The sequence below is a fragment of the Aplidium turbinatum genome, chromosome 12 (assembly GCF_918807975.1).
Source record: "Aplidium turbinatum chromosome 12, kaAplTurb1.1, whole genome shotgun sequence".
Taxonomy (NCBI): Eukaryota; Metazoa; Chordata; class Ascidiacea; order Aplousobranchia; family Polyclinidae; genus Aplidium; species Aplidium turbinatum.
In genome coordinates this window covers 12,102,283-12,122,873 of record NC_137483.1, presented here as the reverse complement: position 1 = coordinate 12,122,873, position 20,591 = coordinate 12,102,283, and the positions used below count along the sequence as shown (strand labels likewise).

At 35.9% G+C, this 20,591-nt stretch overlaps 1 protein-coding gene across 2 annotated transcripts; it reads right to left on the bottom strand.

Annotated features, from left to right (window-relative positions):
• Nucleotides 1-334: 334 nt before the first annotated feature.
• Nucleotides 335-19,516, bottom strand: LOC145781398 (neural cell adhesion molecule 1-like). Of its 2 annotated transcripts, XM_082593190.1 has the most exons (14): nucleotides 19,408-19,516; nucleotides 15,443-15,531; nucleotides 14,991-15,082; nucleotides 12,522-12,655; nucleotides 10,017-10,143; nucleotides 9,175-9,380; nucleotides 6,479-6,615; nucleotides 6,225-6,354; nucleotides 5,633-5,752; nucleotides 5,148-5,348; nucleotides 1,982-2,198; nucleotides 1,448-1,554; nucleotides 978-1,104; nucleotides 335-547 (listed from the first exon to the last, which is right to left on the bottom strand). In XM_082593190.1, exons 1-14 carry the CDS (start codon nucleotides 19,454-19,456, stop codon nucleotides 406-408), a joined length of 1,878 nt encoding a protein of 625 aa, XP_082449316.1. In that variant the 5' UTR covers nucleotides 19,457-19,516; the 3' UTR covers nucleotides 335-405. The 2 variants fall into 2 exon arrangements, 1 of the variants encoding a protein (XP_082449316.1); XR_014290728.1 differs by lacking the exon at nucleotides 335-547 and having other exon boundaries at nucleotides 1,978-2,198.
• Nucleotides 19,517-20,591: the final 1,075 nt, after the last annotated feature.

Genomic DNA, 20,591 nt, shown 5'->3' with positions numbered 1-20,591 from the left:
CCGAAGGTGATAACTACCAGGCCACTGAGCTGGTTCGATGCTACAGTAGCCTATAGAAATTTTAAAATCTATATTGGAAGAACACATAATTGTTTCCGACTAGACCTAAGGCGTATTGGAAAGGAGCTTGTGTGTGTTTGCAAGTCAATAACAAGGATCAATACAAAAGTATTGTACTATTGAAGAAACGTTCTTGCTTTATTAAATCTATCATCCATACACTACTGCAATTGGGGAAGAAATATCACTGGATGGTAGGGCCTATAAAATAGCATTTCGAAATGAAAAAAAAAACACCCACCAACACTAAGCCGCTGCTAATGGTAGCCTACAGTCGTCCACCTGAAAATACTTTTTAAATTGTAGGCATACTTTCAATGCAACAAAGAAGGTTTTTGAAATTGGTCATTTAGTTTCTTCTGCAACTTTATTCAAAGTTTCCACTTTTCCCGAGTCTGGCTCGGTAGAGATGTCTTTAATCTTCTTGTCATGTAAGATCTTTTCTTCTTTTTCTGCTGAATTTGTTGTGGCTTGTTCATCTGCTCTGCTGTTAATTAAAAAACGAAACTCATTGTCACGCATAATGTGGTGCATTGCATAAGAGTGATGTGACCCAATGCAAGACTACCCCAGACAGCAAAGTCCGTCATTTTTACATTGATTGCAACGTCTGCAGACATTGAATCAATGTAAAAATGATGGATTTTGTTGTCTGGGACTGTACTCAGAGCTATAACGATAATTCTGGGACGATATAAAAAAATCTCTTAAAAATGACAAAAACTGCTTTGTGGCAATAATGACAGAATCGAGAAGAGAGGTAGTTTATCTCCAAAAACAGGGACTGTCCTTAAGTTGAATGTAAACGTACTGCAGCAAAAGAATATGCTTTGCTTTCATCAAGTTTTTTGTAATAGGCTAAATGAGTAAACTGAACTTCTTTGTGGAAAAGAGGGACGTATATGAAATGAACTCACTCTTCTTCCTTCAAGATCTTCTTACTGCTTTGACAGCAATGTAAGCCGCGGAATGAAATCAGTGGCTTGCGTGGTTTGACAATTTTAACTTCATCTTCTTTTGAAAACCTGTTTTCTGATGGATCACCTGCATATCAAAAGTTAAATAACATCTGGTCTTACCAACATCGTGAAGTTAATCTAAACTTTTTTGAAAAAGAGATGGACAGGACACGATCTTGGTAAGCCTTTGTTGTTGGTTTTATTTTTTTAATAAAAGTGAGCAAAGTAATGATAATTTTGTGTGTCGTAACTGAATAATCCTAGCATAGGCTATGAAAAAAGTCCTCGGTTGTTGTTTAAATTGAAATAAAAAAAGTCGTAGAGTTATATTTGATTTTACCTCTACACTTTCAAGCCTTTTAAAATCGTGTTACTGTTAGCCTAAATGTTAACTAGTAGATTGGTTCAGGATAAATTTAGTTGCTCACTTTCGTTTGCAAAACCATATTCTTCAGGACCGGTTAACTTTTTCTTTTCTTCTTCCGTTCCCTTTTCTATCGCTTCTTTAATTTGTTCGTTTCCGCAAGGACTTTTGCTGAAATAAACCAAAGCGCACTGTCAAGGTAAGCCGACTTAGGGTCATTTGAGCTACTGTCATACTCAGGTATTTTAGAGATAACTCGGCCGCGCCTCTTTCCAGCTGCCTTGACACTGTCTGCTTGAGCGAAAGCGCTGAGCCAGCTGAAGCGCTGAGAGCAACGGTATTTACCATGACTACAGCGTTACAGAAAAAAATGCATTAGGCTATTATTACAACTGGCTATTTGCTTTCACATGGATGCTGCTATAAAACATGAAAAGCGTTAATCAGCATGAAAAATACAAATAGAAAACATATAGTAACATATTCTAACCAGCAAATATTATAGCCTATACAAATCTCTCACTGACATACACTTTCACCTCTGCCTTGCTGTGATAGGTTATTGCATGGCTATTGTTAAAAATGTGTTTATACCCACTTGTCTTTGTTGGCAGTTTTTTTACTCCGAGAAAATCCACACACTGGTGTGCAAGTTGAGCAGCGTTTTTTGGAATTTTCTTTTACGCTGACACTTGCATCTTCGCGTCTTTTAGAGGACAAAATATAGCAAATGGCAACGACAGCCAACGCGAAAATAACAACACCTCCTGTTGTCGCCCCCACGATAAAACGAGGATCAAGAAACGTGGCATCAGCTGTGGAAATGGAAAGTTTTGTTACGATTTATGAAAATCTGCATAACTACTTTAGCAGAAAAGTTATTTTGAAGATAAATATTTCTAAATCAAACTTAATATTTTTTAAGACAACAGAATTGTGACCAGTGGCGTAGCCAGAAAGAACATTTTAAGAGGGCAAAAGCAACTGTTGGGAGAGAGGCAAGTGTCATTCAACATGAATTACAATGGTAAAGCATATTTTTAAGGCCAAGATAAAATTGGGAGAGGAGGTGATTTCTTCCAAGCCTCCTTCCGTGGCTACGTCCCGTTGTAGGCAGAGATGGGCAAGATCACCAGTATTGGTGATCTTGAAGATCAAGATCACCAAGAATAGGTGATCTTGAAGATCAAGATCACCAAACTATGTGATCTTGAAGATCAAGATCGTGATCTTGAAGATCAAGATCACTTTTAAGATCACTTTTTGTGTACTTGAAAAAAAAATCAAGTTTTTGATCAATGAGGTTGCATAAAATAATTAGCCTACTATAAGCAACCTGGGTAAAGGTATATAGTTGGTATTGCTAACTTTTAACTACTCGATCGCTGGCCTAAGAATTGTAATAAGTTAGTGACTGTTGCTATTTAGGCCTATCAATTGTTGACGTAATTTGCGTATAATCGCAACGTCACACCCAAGGCCGAGGTTACACGCACTAGTACTGAAAAAGTCGCCAAATTAGTGTTATGCTTTTTATTTATAATAAATAAATAAAAATAAACTCTGAACTGCATCATTTTTTACCAAATTTTTGTCTGGTTCATGTGGGAGTTTTATTCGTGTTACTAAGTAGTTTTAACTTTCACTGTATTATGTCAATGTTTATTGCACCATTGACCCATTTGGCAGCCTTGATACTGTTGTCTGTAATCAAAAAAGTTCAGAGGTTTTCGGTCAGACAAACCGCTCCATACTCAGACCCTAAACATTGTAAACAAGTCTTGGTCTGGTTGATTTTCTGCAATAAACCACTTTACATGACCAAAGTCGGCTAGAGTCCAGATTTTTTAACACCGCCATTCTAGACTTTTGAAACATCTAAAATTGAGCCAAAGAAAGCAAACATTTCTTTAAATTCACACATGGAAATTGTGAACAAAGTTAAATCATTTTTATTATACGTCAACATAAAGTAGGCTACACGGAAGTTGACTTCTTTATTATGACCACCACAAAAAACTTTTTTCTGTTTGAAATGGCAACACTGACCAGATTAGATGGACTTTAAATCGTCTTTTGTTGGACACATATCGTATTAACAGTGGCTTAATCAGCGCTTCCACTTTTGTGGTAATTACCACAATTGTGGAATTTTCATCATGCTTGTGGTAAAAATGTGGTAATGAAAAATTTGTGGTAAAAATGTGGTAATATGGAAATTTTGTGTGGAAATGTTGCCAAAATGTGGAAATTATAAATATTGAAAATTTGACATAAAGTACTATCAATAAATAAGAGCATTTAAACTGTTGTCCTCCAAAATCGAACAGATATGCAAAAAACTATTTATAACAGCATGTGACTAGCATGTTCCGCTGTTTTTGGTTTGATTTTGGAATGCGTCCTGACTTTTGACTTTGAAGGTAGGGTGACCATGTGATCATATTCATAGTCAAGATGTCTTTCAGATTCTAGCTGCGGTGTCAAGTACAGTACTTTGCAGTGGCGTAGCCAGGGGGCGGGGTACAACCCCCCTTTGGCACGCGTGTGACGTTACGATATTGAGAATGATGCTTTCAGTCTCTATGTCTCTAAAACAAAGTTTGTCTAATTTTAAACGAAACTGCATTAAAAGAGCGAGTTTTGCGAATACTAAACATTTAAATATCTCAGCCAGGAATTAGCAACAAGAAAACATAGACTTAGCTTTATTACCGAAAAATGCCCAAGAAAACATGATCTTATTCTTTTGCTATGCCACCAGACAGCACCATTTTACAGGACTATTTATACCCACATTTTTGTTGAAAATGCTCTCAGAATGCACCAAACTTAAAGTAATTTTTCAAAATTTTCTGGGGAGGCCCCCCAGACCCCCTGCCGCTGGGTGTCGCCTTTGGAGAAGAGGCCGGCGGGCAAAGCCCGGCGGCCGTCAAAACCCCCTCTTTCAAAATTCCTGACTAAGCTACTGGTACTTTGCTTTCTTATTTCGGACGTTCTGTTAATAAACTGAGTAGTTGTTTTAGGCCTTATTTTACACTCTATAGTGTAAATATAACCAAATAATAGCGTTGCCGGATAAGGAATTCTGTCGTAATTTGAGAAAAGTTTAAAGCTGTTAAAAACAAAAACTTGCATTTTAGAAAAAATTTTAGTTCTGGGTAAAGATCAAAACCCTAACCTTATTCCTAAGTCTTACCTTAACTCTTACTAACTTTAATCCTAACTCTGACAACACCTGATAGTAACTATGGCAACAAGTGGGTAAAAATAGCCACAGTGTTAATGTAAAAGTAAGTCGAAACACGGTTAAGATCGGGTAAAAAATGTGGTAATCTGAGGACAAATGTGGTAATACAAGTGGTAATCTAGCTTTGTAAAAGTGGAAGCACTGGGCTTAATGTTAGTAGTTGCCACTAATTACTTTGTACAGTACGAGTTCTAAAAAAATGCCTCTTTCCAGCAAGTAAACTTCAATTTTAAAGTGATCTTGATCTTATTGTTCTTCAAGATCAAGATCACACAAAAAAAAGTGATCTTAGATCAAGATCACCAAAAAAAAAGTGATCTTGAAGATCAAGATCAAGATCACGCCCATCTCTGGTTGTAGGCTACACATGATCTGTCTGTCATGGAGTGTTTAGTGAATAGAAAAACGTATTGCTTAAAGTTTGAGGTTAACATAGAAAGAGCAGCAAAAACTTAAGCTACCTGTAGCAAGCTATCGATTGTTACAGTGTGCATTTCAAAATCGCAAAACTTACGAAAGGAAACGATAAATGTTTTGATTGACTGGCCCAATGTGTTGGTGGCAATGCATTGAACAGTATGAACACGCTTAGTGTTTTCCTTGTTGTCAAATAATTCCAGGTGGGCGGTTGAAATGATTATTTTTTTATCTGAAATTCTTTTTGTATCAATGATGGCATTCGTTATATTTCTTCCGTCCATCTCCCAACGAATATCTGCAAAACGTAGCCTAATTATATTCTTTTGTAACCATAAGTGACTGTTAGCTGTTTTAAATGACGTTTTGAAGATTGGACTTGAAAAAAATTATATAGCCTATATACAGACTAGGCCTAATATAAATATAAAATGTAAAAAGTTAGTTGCAACACCAAAATCGAATATTTTTTTCTTAAAAAAATATATCCCACCAGTCTAGGCTGTATCAAGCTATAAAATGCTTTGTAGGCTAGGCTACTGTCATAAAACCTAGAAAACATCAAGTTGAACAATTAATCACCAGCAATCGGAAGAGCTTCAGCTTGACATGAAATATTGAGAAATCTCCATGCTGGATTCACAGCAATTGTTTTTGTTTCATTTGCAACATTCTTCTTTTCATTGAGAATAACTGGAGGTCCTTCCCAAAACAATGATATTATATCAACAAATGAAAAGAAAATGCTTTTGCACAAAGGAGACAAGGTGTAGACCTAATTGTTATTTTGTTCAAGTAAAAACGGTAAATTATATATTTGCAAGCTGTCGTTTATTCTAGTAAACTACGCAGAGCACTGTACTCGGAAGAAAAAGACATCGCTCTCTGTTCTGTTCAATGCAGCGAGGGCGCAAAAGAAAAAGGCCAAGCCAAGAAATGCTGGAAATCTAACTCTTAAGATGCTGAATGGCATTTTTGAATTGCCAAGTTTTTTGGGATGATTCACGATGCATTGACTTTTATTCAATTGCCATCAATTCTGTTTATATTACGTTCTGTTTAATTGTAAATGCAGTATTTGTAAAAAAAAGAAATTCAGTGAATGCCACATTTTGGTGTCAGAGCCTGAAAATTGGATTTGCTAACAAAAAATATCAAAAGTATTCTAGCTTACCATGAACAATGAGGTGAAAAGTATTTGAATCATTTCCTTCTTTGTTGTGGCCCACGCACGTGTATTGTCCGGCATCATCAAGTGTTGCGATCTCAATATACAAAACCGCCTTTCCCACACCTTCTGCTACCTGCAGCAATAAAAAAAAATACCCAGCTATATTTTCCAAATGAAACCCTAAAATATTATTGAAATTTCTTCATGCTTTAGCAGTGCAGCATTTAGCTACTTTTTGTAATTGAACATAATCAAACCTTTTTTGTGCCTGAATACCAAGCAACTTTAGGGGATGGTACACCGGTAACTTCACATGGAAATTCTTTTCTTTCTCCCCTTTCTGCATAAATTGGAACACCATTTTTTGCAGGAAAAGAAGCAACCGCTGGAGATGCTGGAAAACAAAATAAAAATCACAATATAAGTAATCTAACATAATAAGGATGATTGTGTCACAAAGAATGGAAGGATTGGTGTTTGTCTGTTAACAACTTCTATCAAATAATTAAAACGAGTATTCATGCAATTGTATTTGGACAATCAACTACACAGTAAATCCTGTCCTTTTTACGTTTTTAGACGTTCAATCCACGTAAAAAGGGCAGATTTTTCTAGTTGATACCGAAAGCCAAAACGTGTCACAATACCAGTACGGAAGCGTTTTCATTGCAGCGACATCTACATTGTTTCAACGTCCAGTAAAGTGATATTTAAAATGGTTGTCTTCTAAAGAGGCAAAGACAGGCATGAAAGCAATTGGTTAATTGACCATTGAAGGCACTTTAAATCTAACGAGTAATTAAAAATTACTGAAATAAATTCAAGTTTTTTATAACCAATTTACACTTGGGACAAAACAGATGGTTTTGAATAGTCGCAACGCCACTAAACATATGGCGAATTTTTTTCGCAAACTGAGTTAACTGAGTACATGAACAAACTGGATAACCAGTCAATCCAATGGCTGCTCAACACCTGCACAAACATCTATCCCGTGTCACCGACACTGCTCAAGGATTATAAAAGGCAGAACATCTCGACCTTTCGAGTGACGAATTGAATTTCGCAGTTCGCACCTCCTGATGTCAATCATTTTTTTCAAAACAAGTCACTAAGCATTATAAGGTGCCATCTGTATTACTTTATTGGTGTCAAAATCATGCATAAGAAGCTCTACAAAATTTTCTTTGTTTAATTTTCAACATAATGCTTTGCAAGTGCTTTATTCTTTAAAAAGTTCATGCAAAATACATTAGATAACCATGGCTACCATGCAATCTAGCAAGCGATGGACAGAAGTATTTCACACTGATAAATCAACTCCCACCAATTTAGGTTGTAATTAAGAGATAATTAAATCCCTATTATGACTGAGGAATGACATAGCTGCACATACTGTACAGTAGGTCACAGTCGTAATGAATACATGCTTTGACAGCAGGTTCTTCAGAGTATTTGAGGTTGGCGCACGTGAAGGCATTTTACACGTCGGGTTATGTGGACAAAGAGTTTAATTACGTGCTATTGTGCTTTAAGTGAGTAGCATGCATAGAGTATTACATTCATTTCTTCAATGATAATGGTAAGAAACAAAAAAGTAAACTGAAATCACCAAAACAACTCAAGGGCTTTAATAAAATCAAGATAAAGATGATTTCTAAAGAAAAAATCTTGAACTAGTCCGGTGAAAATACTCTTGTAAGTCGATAGCACGTAATATTGTCTCACCCTGCATAATGGTTGAAGGCGGGGTGGTGGTGAGAACTGCAACCGAGAAATTTGGAGCGTTACAATAAAACGACGACAGTTTTTATGTAAAAAAAAGGGATAACATTTTGCATTTCTCTTGCACCAAAATATTTCGACGAAATTTCGTGGACATTGACAAAAGGTACTTTGCATTTTAAGTTTGAAGACGATAAGCCCACACATCTACCAACCTGTTATAACACATATGATATTAAAACAATAGCAGCTGAACATGACATACATTCATAAGACCAACCGTGGCCTTCACGTACGACCACTACAGAGTCACCCATAAAACACCACAACAACAGCAAGTTATGGGTAGTTATAAATCAAAATTTTGTTATCAGCAAACAAATGTTACTTTAATTAGTTCACAAAATCAAAGAGCTCATAAACCTAAAGTTAAAAGGAACTAACAATATCATCAATTATGCTGATATACGTATATTGATGTACCACCGTCACACCAGACTACATTGTACGTCAGAAGTATCGATAATGCTTTCTACAACTAACGGCAAGTTTAGAGAAATTGAAATGGCATCCATTAAAGTTGACGACTTGTAACCTATTTTTGCCAACATAAATTTTTAAACAGAAAGCAAACATAGTCGAAAGTTGTCACAGTGATCCGGAAACGGATTAAGTTGGTGTAAACAAATAAGAAACTAGATAAATTACTGGCCTTTGTTGAACAAAAATACAACTTCAGTGACAGCTTCTGACGAATTTATTGCGAATTGAAGATAATATTAAATATGACACAAATAATTATAGCCGCATAATGGCGCAGCTGAGTAGGTTACATTTTGATAAAACACAGGAGTTCGAAGTGATAGAAAACATCGATGTTATCTTGTTCGCAAATGACAAAATATATTTTTATTTCGCAGATTTCATATTGGCTAAAATAGCTAAAAATGACTTTACTTTCAGCAATCAGTGCCTTCCAAAAATACTCATAAGTTGTCCTTTACAACCCATATCATATCCTACTGTATCCCCTTTCAGCGGAATGGAATTTTGTCAATCAGCTTTGTGCGAAAGGAAGCTAAGCTGTAGTGTAAGTAAGAAATAGCTGTACGAAGCAATCAATCCCACATGAATTTGCTAATAGTTGATAAATCTTTCGATACCAATCTATCACAAGCACAATGCTTAAAAGGCATCAGGCAATCTCAACATTTAGATACAGCATTACCAGAAACATCTGCTGTGATGTCTTGAACCGTTTCCCGTCCAATAGCATCTTCCACCACGCAAGAAAAGCTTCTTCCGTTATTTCTAAGCGGATCAGGTAAAATTGTAAGTAGAAGAGTTGCATCCAAAAGTTCTTTGTTATCACGGTTTACTAATTCCGTTCGAAAAGTATCACCGATGATTAAATCTCCCCCGGGGTAAGTGACCCTTAAAAAGCATAAATCGTTATCTTTGTGGCAAACGCAGTTTGATATGTGAAGTAATAATAATTAAAAGGTTACGAAATGTCAGATAAATTTAGTACTCCTGAGTTTCATTGAAACGTAGCACCTGATGATATTACTAAAATATATGCAATGGTTAACAAACAGTACGTCTAAGTTACGCGGCTTTAACTCTCGCAATTTTCGAGGATCGGCTTTGGAAATCCACAATTTTTGTAAATCCGCAGTCGAAAGTGCCAAAGTTATTATGTTACAACATATGCTCTTCACTTTGGTGAATACGTCTCAAATTCATTCGCGTGTAACATAAGCTTGCAGCAGGATGCCACGTTAAAATTATGTTAAAAATGAGAAAGGCCGCATCTATATTACTTTATGTTTAAACTATTTTTATGGCAATTGCTCAAAATCGTCTGTAGGCCTATTGACATGTAAATAATAATATTGCTGTTTGTGTAGGCTACTAGGCTAAACTGTTTGTCTTTTATTTATATATTTTTATTTATTTATTTGAATATTGCTTCCTGATACAAATAAATAGACTACTAATAATAATAATTTTATAAAGCAAATATGAAATGTATATTGCAGACTGCATTTGTACAAAACCCCGCCCTACCATTTGATTGAGAACGGAGGGCTTCCTCCGACCGCTACGCATTCCGCCAAGTTCTCTTTCTTGCGGTGTGTTTGGAAATCTTCTTGAAGAACAACTGGAAGAACTCGTACGCTTATATTAGGAACGGCTTGAAAAGTAAACAAACAATTAAACGTAATAACAATATCTTTGTGCATATTAAGAGTAAAAAATGCAGATGGCCCACTGCTAGGCTCTACCAAAAAGTTGATAGAGGTACGTTACTCAATACTCTAATCTGTGTACAGTGTAGTAGAGCTTGTAAACTATAGCCCCCACTTGAAAATCCTTTCTAATCCCGAAGTTTAAACAAATGTTTACACCCCTATCATGAGCTTGCTTGCAATACCCTCAAAATTAGTAGCCTTGCTGCAAATAAGAGAGTTTGAAATATGGGGTATTGAGAAAGAAAACACAGGGCAAAAAAATATAAGGCAATCTTTCTGGGAGTTTTACCTAGGAACCATAGAAAACGTTTTACCACTGATGCAGATTGCAGACTCAGTCACCGAGATTGACACAAAATTATGTCATTGATTGGTGACACTATTTAGAATGATAAAGCTTTGATAGAGAATTCGCTGCTTTGTTGTGCCACAGACGTAAATGGGTTTAGCATATTTTATTACAAAAAAAAACAAAAAACAATATAATTAAAATGAAACGTTTTCGACACTTTAAAATGATGGCAACACAAGCGATGCATAGGCTAGGCCAGTGGTCTCCAACCTGTGGGTCGCGACCCCAAGTGGGGTCGCCTTAATTTTTCCTGGGGTCTCCAAAACTCACCATATTGAATTTATTACCGAAAAAAAAAGACTACGATGCTAGTTTAGATTAACTTTTTGTTATTCATGGTGACTCTAGAACGAGCGAATAGTTATTTATGCAGGTGTAGTGTGCAGACATTTCATCGGCTGTTTTTGGTTTGCTTTGCAGTTAGTAATGGTAATTTGTAGCTAGTAAGTATAGCTAAATATTATACAAAAATTGCAGCAAAAAATACCATAAAAAAATGCTATGACGAGGCTTTTTTAAAACTTGGTTTTACTGATTCAAATCGCAAACCAAAGTGTCATAAAGTTCTCGCAGAAGAATCGATGAAGAAAAATAAACTTAAACGTCATTTTGAAAAAAAATCATCCAGGCTGCTTGCATGGATAAACCATCTGAGTTTTTTGAACGTAAATTGCAATCTCTTGAATTCAATTTCACTATCAGTAAAACGTAGGATTGAAGATATGTCCAATGACGTTCTTGACCAAATTGAAATCATCGCATTAACAGTGCAAATTAAATGTTGAAACAAATTGACAATTTTGTGTTCGTGAAATCACGTTCATGTGTTATGTAAAACTTCTTAAAAACAATCATTTGGAATACTTTTGTGTAGCCACATTTCTATGTAATTCTGCAAACTTACTCGTATTAGGCCTATTTAGTTTCAGCATTACTTAAAATATTTTTCTCCGTATTGGAAAATTGTTTCTCTGGGCAAGAAACTTTACGATAATTGCCTTTACCCAGTGATCGATTTCGAGTAATGGGTAGTACCAAATTTAAGTCATAAGTAGAGTAGACAACCGGAAACAGACATTGCCGTCGGCTGCAGCGTGGGTCAGGTGTACGTCGGAAGGTGTACAGCGATGCATAGCGCTCAAGTCGCTTTCTCTCAATGCAGGATAAAGATAAGAAAAATAAACAAAAACAAAAATGGGGTCTCATGTAAATGCTGATTTCGTTTTCGCTTAAATTGGGGTCGCTTCTTAAAAAGGTTGGAGACCACTGGGCTAGGCTACTGAAATTCTATAATACAAATAGATTGAGTTTAGCTTTTGAGATAATACTACTTAAATTCTTCAAGCAAAATACACCATACCAACAAAGCAAAGAATAAAGCTCTACAATTTATTTTATTTTTGTGCCACTAAGTGCTGACAATAAGTGCTTGAAAGAACTCAAAATATAAGTGTGTTATTAAAGCGGCATCTACGTGGCCAATATCGTTGGGTCTTAATGAATAGAATCATCAAACAAAAGCGTTTTGAATAAACAGAAGTTTCAAAGAACGTTGATGTGGATTGTTTCATGAAAAGCTTACCATATGAAAAGGTTTACGTCGAAGGTCACATTTGCGTTACGTTGCATAATGTTTTTCCACTTGAGTACGACTTTTAGCTAGCTTGTTGGTTTAATTAAGATTGTGTGTATGGTTTAATTTGCATCCGCTTAGCGTTCGTGATACGGGTCCGATTTATTTCCAGTATCCGAAATATTTTTCTGGTTTGGTTCAAACTTATGGGCCAATGCATAACTTATTATCCATCAGAATATGTATGACTTATGAGAAAAACACACCCAATCTTCATTCAAAATTTCATGCAATATGGTGTTATTTGTATTTGCACGTAAATCTACAAGTAAGCGACTTCATAAATTTTGACGCGACACCAATAAAGTTTTGACTCTGAGTGGCACAATACTCACCAAAAACTTGCAAGTATTCCGTTCGAGTTGATGACCCTTTTGAGGTAAGCACCGAGCAAGAAAATTTACCAGCATCATCATATTGAAGATCCACCAGAGTCAATTCATGAGTGTTGTTGTTCACCAGCATTCTCCTAATTTTGTAGATGATATTTTAAACAAATAATAAAGCAAGTATGTATGAATAATGTGATTTTCGTTTTAAGCAGTAAACTTAAAAAAAAATTAAAAAAAAAATAGGCAAACAATGGCTGAGTAAAGATGTTTGTAAAAAAAAAAATCGGTGAGCTGCAAGCATCGAATTTAGCTCTAAATTCTAGGCAAACTCAAAAACTAAAAGTAAATAATACGGTTGCAAACCTGCAAGTATGGAAACAAATTTGCAGTGATTTGGATGCATAAATAAATTGTAGCCTACCGCATTCTGGACAATGTGCGACTGCGAGAATAAAGTGATTACATTGTTATGATCGACGAAAATACTTTAATATCATTACAGACTAGCATATTTACCAAAGAAAAGAGCAGTTATAAACAGGACTTATAAGCATTCAGCAGTCTGGTTCAGGCCTATCAGGCCTATACATACAGGACCTAAACCAAGCTCGAATGAGAAGATTCATATGAAGTTCAAAATGTGATCAAATTGTAAAGTTGCTGATGAATAACTTGTCAAACGCAAATTGGTTCATACCTATAGGCCAGTAGTTCCCAACCTTTTTGTTGTCACGGACCCCTTTAGACAAATTATTAATTCTGCGGACCCCTACCTAAATTTTGCCTGAAACTCAATTATTGACTATTGTAATAATTATGCTACTCAACTACTGTACGGTGTCATATTGCATTGCCGCTGTGACTCCTGCGGCAAATATCAGGTTAAACAGTTGCTCAAATAAGAAAATGAATGGATTGTTCAAGAAATGTCAGCAGTATTTGAATATTAAGGTGACCCAAAGTGCCATGCCGAAACTTTTTCAACGTAAACAAATTTAATGAGATGGCTGTTGTTGCCTTTCCTGAACTAAACGACTGAACTGCGGTTGAGTTTTTGACAATGCAACACGCATGTCATCTTCAACGTCCAGGCGATTTCGATGTTTAGTTTTTATTGTAACAAGAGCTGAGAATCCTGCCTCGCAAAGGTTAAGTGGTTATGAATTGTAACAAAACAATAATCGCTTGCTTTGCCAAGAATGGGTAGGTTTGCAGTTGTGAGCACCAAAATTCGTCCACAGGTTTTGAATGAAACTCAATGCGTAATAACTCTTTTGATCTCAAATCAATTAGGTCATCTTTACTGAGATCGTCATCGCTAATGTTGTTCAAGTCAAAAAGAAAAGGATTTCGAATCCATGTTTCAACTTCGTTTGGCAGGTGTTCTAAATTAAAATAACGTTGAAATGAGATTTGCAGGGTTTCAAGTGTGCGCAAAAATTTTCTTTCATAGAGATCAAAAGAGTACATTCTCTTTGAGTTTCATCCATCAAGATAAGATCTTCTAACATTGGAAAGTTAGCGTAATCACCTGCTTCCAATCTGCGTTTCCAAACCGGCAACTTGACTAAAACGCTTTCAGTTTTTCAGCTGCATCAATTATTGTCACACCTGATCCTTGAATGCCACGATTAACATTGTTAATATGACCGAAAATATCGGCTAAGTAGGCCATGCCGTATAGAAAACTTTTACTCTCGAACAATTTTGAGAGGGGACTTCTGTTGGTTTCAAAAGAGTTGATACCTCATTTTTTAGCTGCTGCAGTCATTTTAAAACCTCCAGATAACCAACGTACCTCACAATAATACAGAAGTACTCCGTAATCTCACCCTACTTCTTGACAGAGCGCTTTAAAAGTACGGTGGTTTACAGCTCTGCTTTTGATGAAATTAACGACTTTCACGCAATTCGTGAGAATTTCTTTGAGACTTGCTAGTAAAGTTTTTGCTGCTAAGGCGTACCTGTGCAGGAAACAACCACGCGAGGAGCTTCAGTTTTTACTAGCAGTAAATCCGGATTTGTTCCCGAGCATAGCTGGTGCTCCATCCGTGCATATAGAACAATTTTTTTTTTCCTAAATTCATCAAGGTAATCACGGACCCCCAAATGCTTTCTCACGGACCCCCAAGGGGTCCGCGAACCCCAGGTTGGGAACCACTGTTATAGGCTATAAATACTTAAAAAAATGACGAGATTCACGCCTAATATAACTCTCTTCAACCCAAGCCTGACTCAAAACATCAAGTTCGATTAAAATTCTGACGTGGTGTGCCTTAGGTCATGTACTGTATCAAGTACGGTAGCCTAATTGTTTCTATATTTTGTTACTTTTATTGACACTCCGTTCCACCATATGCTCTCAAGCACGTTACAGAATCATCCAATATTTCTATGGTTTTGTTTATCTTGCAGATTACTTTAATTGAGATTTGCGAATGCATTTAAAGGCTTGATGAACATAACACATACGTCAGGTTTCTTTTGTAAATTTCCTTGTTCATTACAAAAGCTTGTATGTCTTCGTCGCCTTTATGCCATCTCAGAGTGTATAGCTGCTCGTTCTGATCATAAATTTATCAATTTAATATGGCCTACTGTAATTGCATCATGCTTTGACATTGCATAGTGTCGAAGCCTTTTACCTAAGGTGGATAAAAGCAGGCTTGTCCAGTAGTTATAAAACAGAGCTTTAAAACAACGTGAGTTGGCATTTTATTAACTCCTTAATAAAGTCAGTCGTGCTAACTGACGAAACGTCTGAAGTAGGCCTATCACTGACTACTGTAAATTTTGATTTCTTGTAGTTAGTACAGTAGCCTATAGTCATCGGAAGAACGCAAGACACGCATACTACGTGTTTGTTCGACAAAACTAAAAAAGTTATGAAAATAGGTAACTTGAAACCAAACAAAACATTTTACCTCCGTAAGCTTGTATCGGCATGGTATCGTTACCGACTTTCCAACTTCACCCATAATCGGTGCACTGTCATCGCTTTGGTCAGTTGCAGCTGCAAAGAATTGTTTTAAAACCTACTCAAATTGTTTCTCGAAATTTAAAGTTTGCTATACTTTAATACTGTATATACCCATGCATGGGCCCCCGGATATAGGCTGCATGTTTCATCCTATGCTGGGGTCACAAAAGTTTTGAAACAAACAGGCTTAAGAAACGGCGAGGAAAAAGTGTGAAGAACTGAAAAGATTTGTCTTTAAAAACATTTCTCCGCTTCTTCGGTTTTCAGAAAGAGGAAGAAGTGTTAACAATTAGGTAATTTCTAAATCGCTGTTTTTAGTCAAATCTAGCACGTTTAACATCTGGCATGTGTTGGTTGACTTTAGTGATACCGTTACATCCAAGGAGTTACCTTGGGGTTATTCACGCATCATATGAAGCCGCATTCCTGCTTTTTAACCTTCCATATGACGCTAAATGGTGGCTGAATACAAGCGTCTGCAAACGTTGAATCAATGCGAAAATGACGGATTTTATTGTCTGGGTTGCAGCCCAGTGTGCTCGTTTTTGCATCAATGTCAAATTCGGTTTCACTGAGTTCTCAATTGATCAAGCCATGACTAATGGCTTCTGTATTTTTAAGATTAATGTGAATATTTCACTGCGACCCAAATAACAACGACTTGGCGTCCTACATCAATACAACGAAATACAGCAATCAGCCAACCAAGAACACTTTGGGACACTGCACGATAAAGGGAACATGGGAAGAATTTACGAACTGAGCATCTAGTTCATCAAAGGCCGCATCGGTTGTGATATTGTAGTAGTAGTAGGCGTCCTACTGATAAATCAAAACTGAAAAAAAATTGGTTTTTGTAAACAAATGACAGTGTCATTTGGATTCATTAATGAAAACAGTATGGTTCATAGCAAACGATTTGCGTAACAAACTATAACGTGAGGTTAACTCAACCAGACTTTACCCATCAGAAACCTTATTTCAATATTCTGGCCAACTACCAGCAGAAGAAATATATTTTTAAAATTACGTACATGTAATTGAATAATACAAACTGATAATTCATTTTGAAGGATTGCTAATGTGATTGTGCTAAGTTGTTGCTCTAAAGTTAAATCGCGGGCTAACAGCGTTTTCAAATTTGACTGTGTCTAATGCCGTACTTAAAAACGGTTTTGCAAAAAAAGCAACTGACCTATTTTGTGAATTACTCAAATCATGCTCAAATATTCGATTGTCAGTGAGAAAAAGCAATCCTTATCAATATGCGTAATAATGACCAAATAAATCTTGATCGTGGCTGATCAGCCAGAAATGAGGTCAACACGGCCATAAACCAATTTAGTAAATCGCCGTGAAATATGAGATTTTCAACAAATTTTCCAACAGACTGGCGAACGTCTTGACAATCCCAATTGTAAAACCTGACTAATGACCACTTAAAATGAGCCTGCTGCGTTACGAAGTGACAAAAAGTCAAAATGAATGGAAACCTATTAGCTTTGTTTTCAAAAGATCAGCTGGAAACACTACAGGGGATACATAACCAACAACGACATGACGATTCAACCTGCATCTGCAAAGCTGAGTAAAGAAATAAAATAATTTTTTTTTTTTTATGAAAATCGTTTTCAATCGAATATTAAAACCATTTTGGGGTGAAATATTTGCATATGGGATTTTGTCATATATACTGTTGGAGCATTTGTTGCATCTGTTAAACAAAATAAGTCAAACGGGCGTTGATAACAAAAAAAATGAAGTGATTTGTTAATTGTACCGTAATCGAGACAGCTGAAATAAACAATAAAAAGGAAATCAACTTCAGCTGTTTGCCTACACAGACGACAAATGCTTTGTGAAAAAGGACATTATTAGAAGTCATAGAGGGCACAAATGTGGACGAATGCCTGTTGGTCGAAAATCTATCTAAAAGCCGAGAACAAAGCGTAGGCCTAAACGTTGATTAACGCTAACAATCACATTCTAAAGCGTATTTCTCTAACCCAGCTGAGCTTACCCAGTCGGCAAAAGTTGCCTTCCCTACGTAGGCAACTTTCTGCCTGAGAAATAGCGTAACTTTGGAAAAGAAGAAACTTAGCTGCGCTGTCAACAAACGATTTACAACAAAGTAAGTAGCATGAATACTGTTATTCAAAGTACATAAAAAATCTTTTGATAATTCGAACCTTTTTCGGTGCAGAGCTACGTTCACTTGAGCCAAGAACAATTACATCTTAAAAAATTTGGAAGCAATAAATATGAAAAATTATGTGGAATGTTACATTAATCATACCGCAACCATGACAACATTACAAGTTGAAAATTTTAAAATGTGGTTCCACAAGAGACTATCACGCATTAGCTGAATGGAAAGAAAAACAAATGATTTTTCACCCAACAAATTGGAATCTAATTAACAACTTCAACCTTAGAAAACTACGATACTTTGGACACCCAGCAAGAAAAAACTCAGTGGAAAATGTAATGTTAACTGAGATGGTGCAAGCAAACGAACTAAAGAATGACAAAAATGAAATATATTGACAACATCAAGCAAATTACAGGAACTAAAAAGTAACTTATGCCGAAATTATTGCTAATAACAAAGATAGAACAAAATGGTGGAAGTTGACTAGGGAGGTCACAGCTGATCAATCTGGAAAAAACCAAGCGGAGCAACTGGTGTCAGCATGTATCCTGTGCCCGATCAGTAAATCAATCATTTACATTGATTCAACGTCTGCGGATGTAAGAAATGATTGATTTGCTAAAGGGGGCAAGGCTGCTCTGTTTGTCCGAATGTGGTTGCAGAACAAAGGTAGGCTACCCATTGACAAGTCAAATGAACAGTGACATTAGCAGTAAATGTGTTGGGAAAGCTGGTGCAAATACAATAAAAATGTGATCGATTTTTGAAAGATCCTTGTCCATTGCATTAAAACCGAATTGAATTAAAATTTTAAAGTAGAATTTAATACTATTAGGTGCGCAACATAATACTCTTATCATTTGAAATTCATTCCACAACAACACGAGCTCAGGAAGCACCATCTCGTTTTGCATCGCAACAGGCTACGAAAATAAGGAAAAAACAGACAACGAAAAAAGGGAAATTGCTTTTCGAATGCAGAGAAAACCAATTGTAATGTAAAAAACTGCAATGTGATTCTGCAATTATTTTAAGCTAATTTGACTTGACGTCCACTGAGACTTCAACGCATAAACTATGCAAACTGCATCAGGTATAAATATTCATGAAGTTCAACTAACTGTCTACTTCTGTTCGCCTTTTGGTGTTGAAGAGCTGATAAGCTTTTTATAGGACACCTGTCACTGCAAATTTATGAATAATTTAATATTTTGACAGATAAAATTAAACTATAATCTGTCATAAATACGTTATGCTTTTTAATCTAACATACCCTACCGATAGCCTCACACAAAGCAAAATTTTGACTGTGTTATTTTGCTTCTAAGCCCAATTGCAACTTGTACAGACATGAAAAGTGTTATGTTGTCGAAACAGCCGCAAAGCAGAAATGATAAAAAAGCTTATTTTCAATAATGATTCCCCTTCAAACTTTTAGAATAAGATTTTCTGCCTACGAAACAATACTTTTTATCTCCGGACGCAACTTTTTTACGTACTGTACAATGTACATAAAACTTCAAAAATCGTACAATTTAAAAAAATTTAACAAACATTAGGCTAATGTTAGTAATTGGCATTGTAGCTAATTATGTCTTCTTCTTTTTCAACAGATTAATCATATGTGATCAGCTTTGGCATCCCATATGAGCTCACTCCTTAATATGCCTACTTATCAGCAAAAAAACACAATTTTTTTTGTTTAAGATTAGTTTGTTAGTTTCCAAGTTTAGTATGGAAGGTTCATTACAACTCACCCCTCACGACAGCAACTGCAAGAAATATCCAGTTGAGCCATAAAATCATGGTAATTCAGCGACTTTACAAGAATAGCGTGAAACTAACAATAGACTATAGTAAAGTTCTAAAAACAAAAAAAGAACAACTGTATCAATGTCTCATTCAAACTTTTACAAAATTAATTAAACAGTGGTACAAAAGCTGTTTTCAACAGTGGTGAAAACAGTGAAATTTCAAAACGTAACTTTGCCAGTCCTTTTGCGAATGGTTAGTGATTCTTTTATTGCAAATGTCAAGCCAAGTTTTCATTTTTGATCGGACACTTTACACCCTTTTGATGTGGAACAGGTGAACGTGTCCTTAGCAATGTTTGGAAATGTGACACAATGGCTTTGGCAGTTTGAAAATTACTTTTAGACTCGGGCACGGCATCATTGTAGAGGAGGGGGGGGGAGAATCGTACTTGGAAGTTATGGCCTGCTCAATATGGCTTTTGTGCCAATCATTCAACAAGTCATGCTGCTCTATCGACATTATTGCAGTACCTCCACATATGAGCAAACGCAGAACAATAAATTGACTGAACTTGTTTTACTAGAGTGATAGACCTTAAATAAGCCTTTGAAACTGTTTATCATAAAAAAACTCTTGCATAAACTTGATCATTGTGGCATTCGAGGAGTTGCTAATAATTTAGTTACTTCCTACTTGAAAAACTGTAAATAATTTGTGTCTATAGGACAAGAAAATTCTATATTAGAAAAAATAAAATTTGATATTCCTTTAAGGGTCCATATTAGGATCATTTCTCTTTTTACTATACATAAATGATATATCAAACTGTTTCTTGTGTTCCTAGATTATTTGCTGATGACAATAATTGTCTTGTCATTGAAGCCGATAATTCATTGAGCTAAAAAACCTTGATACTGCTAAATACCTTGGTATTTTCATTGACAAGAATCTTTCTTTTCTTTCTCACTTTTATGTTCTATCTTGAAAACACGCCAAATCTGTTGGCATATACTCTCTAAATTGAAACATTGTTTATCAACTAAAGCTATGCTTCAGCTGTACTGTTTATTCTCTCGTGCATCTTTACCTAATATACGGACTGACAAAGAATCTCAGCCTAAATAAAAATTATTGTGACACTCAATAAAATCCTTTTGCATTGTAGCCTACTACTTTCTAAATTTAC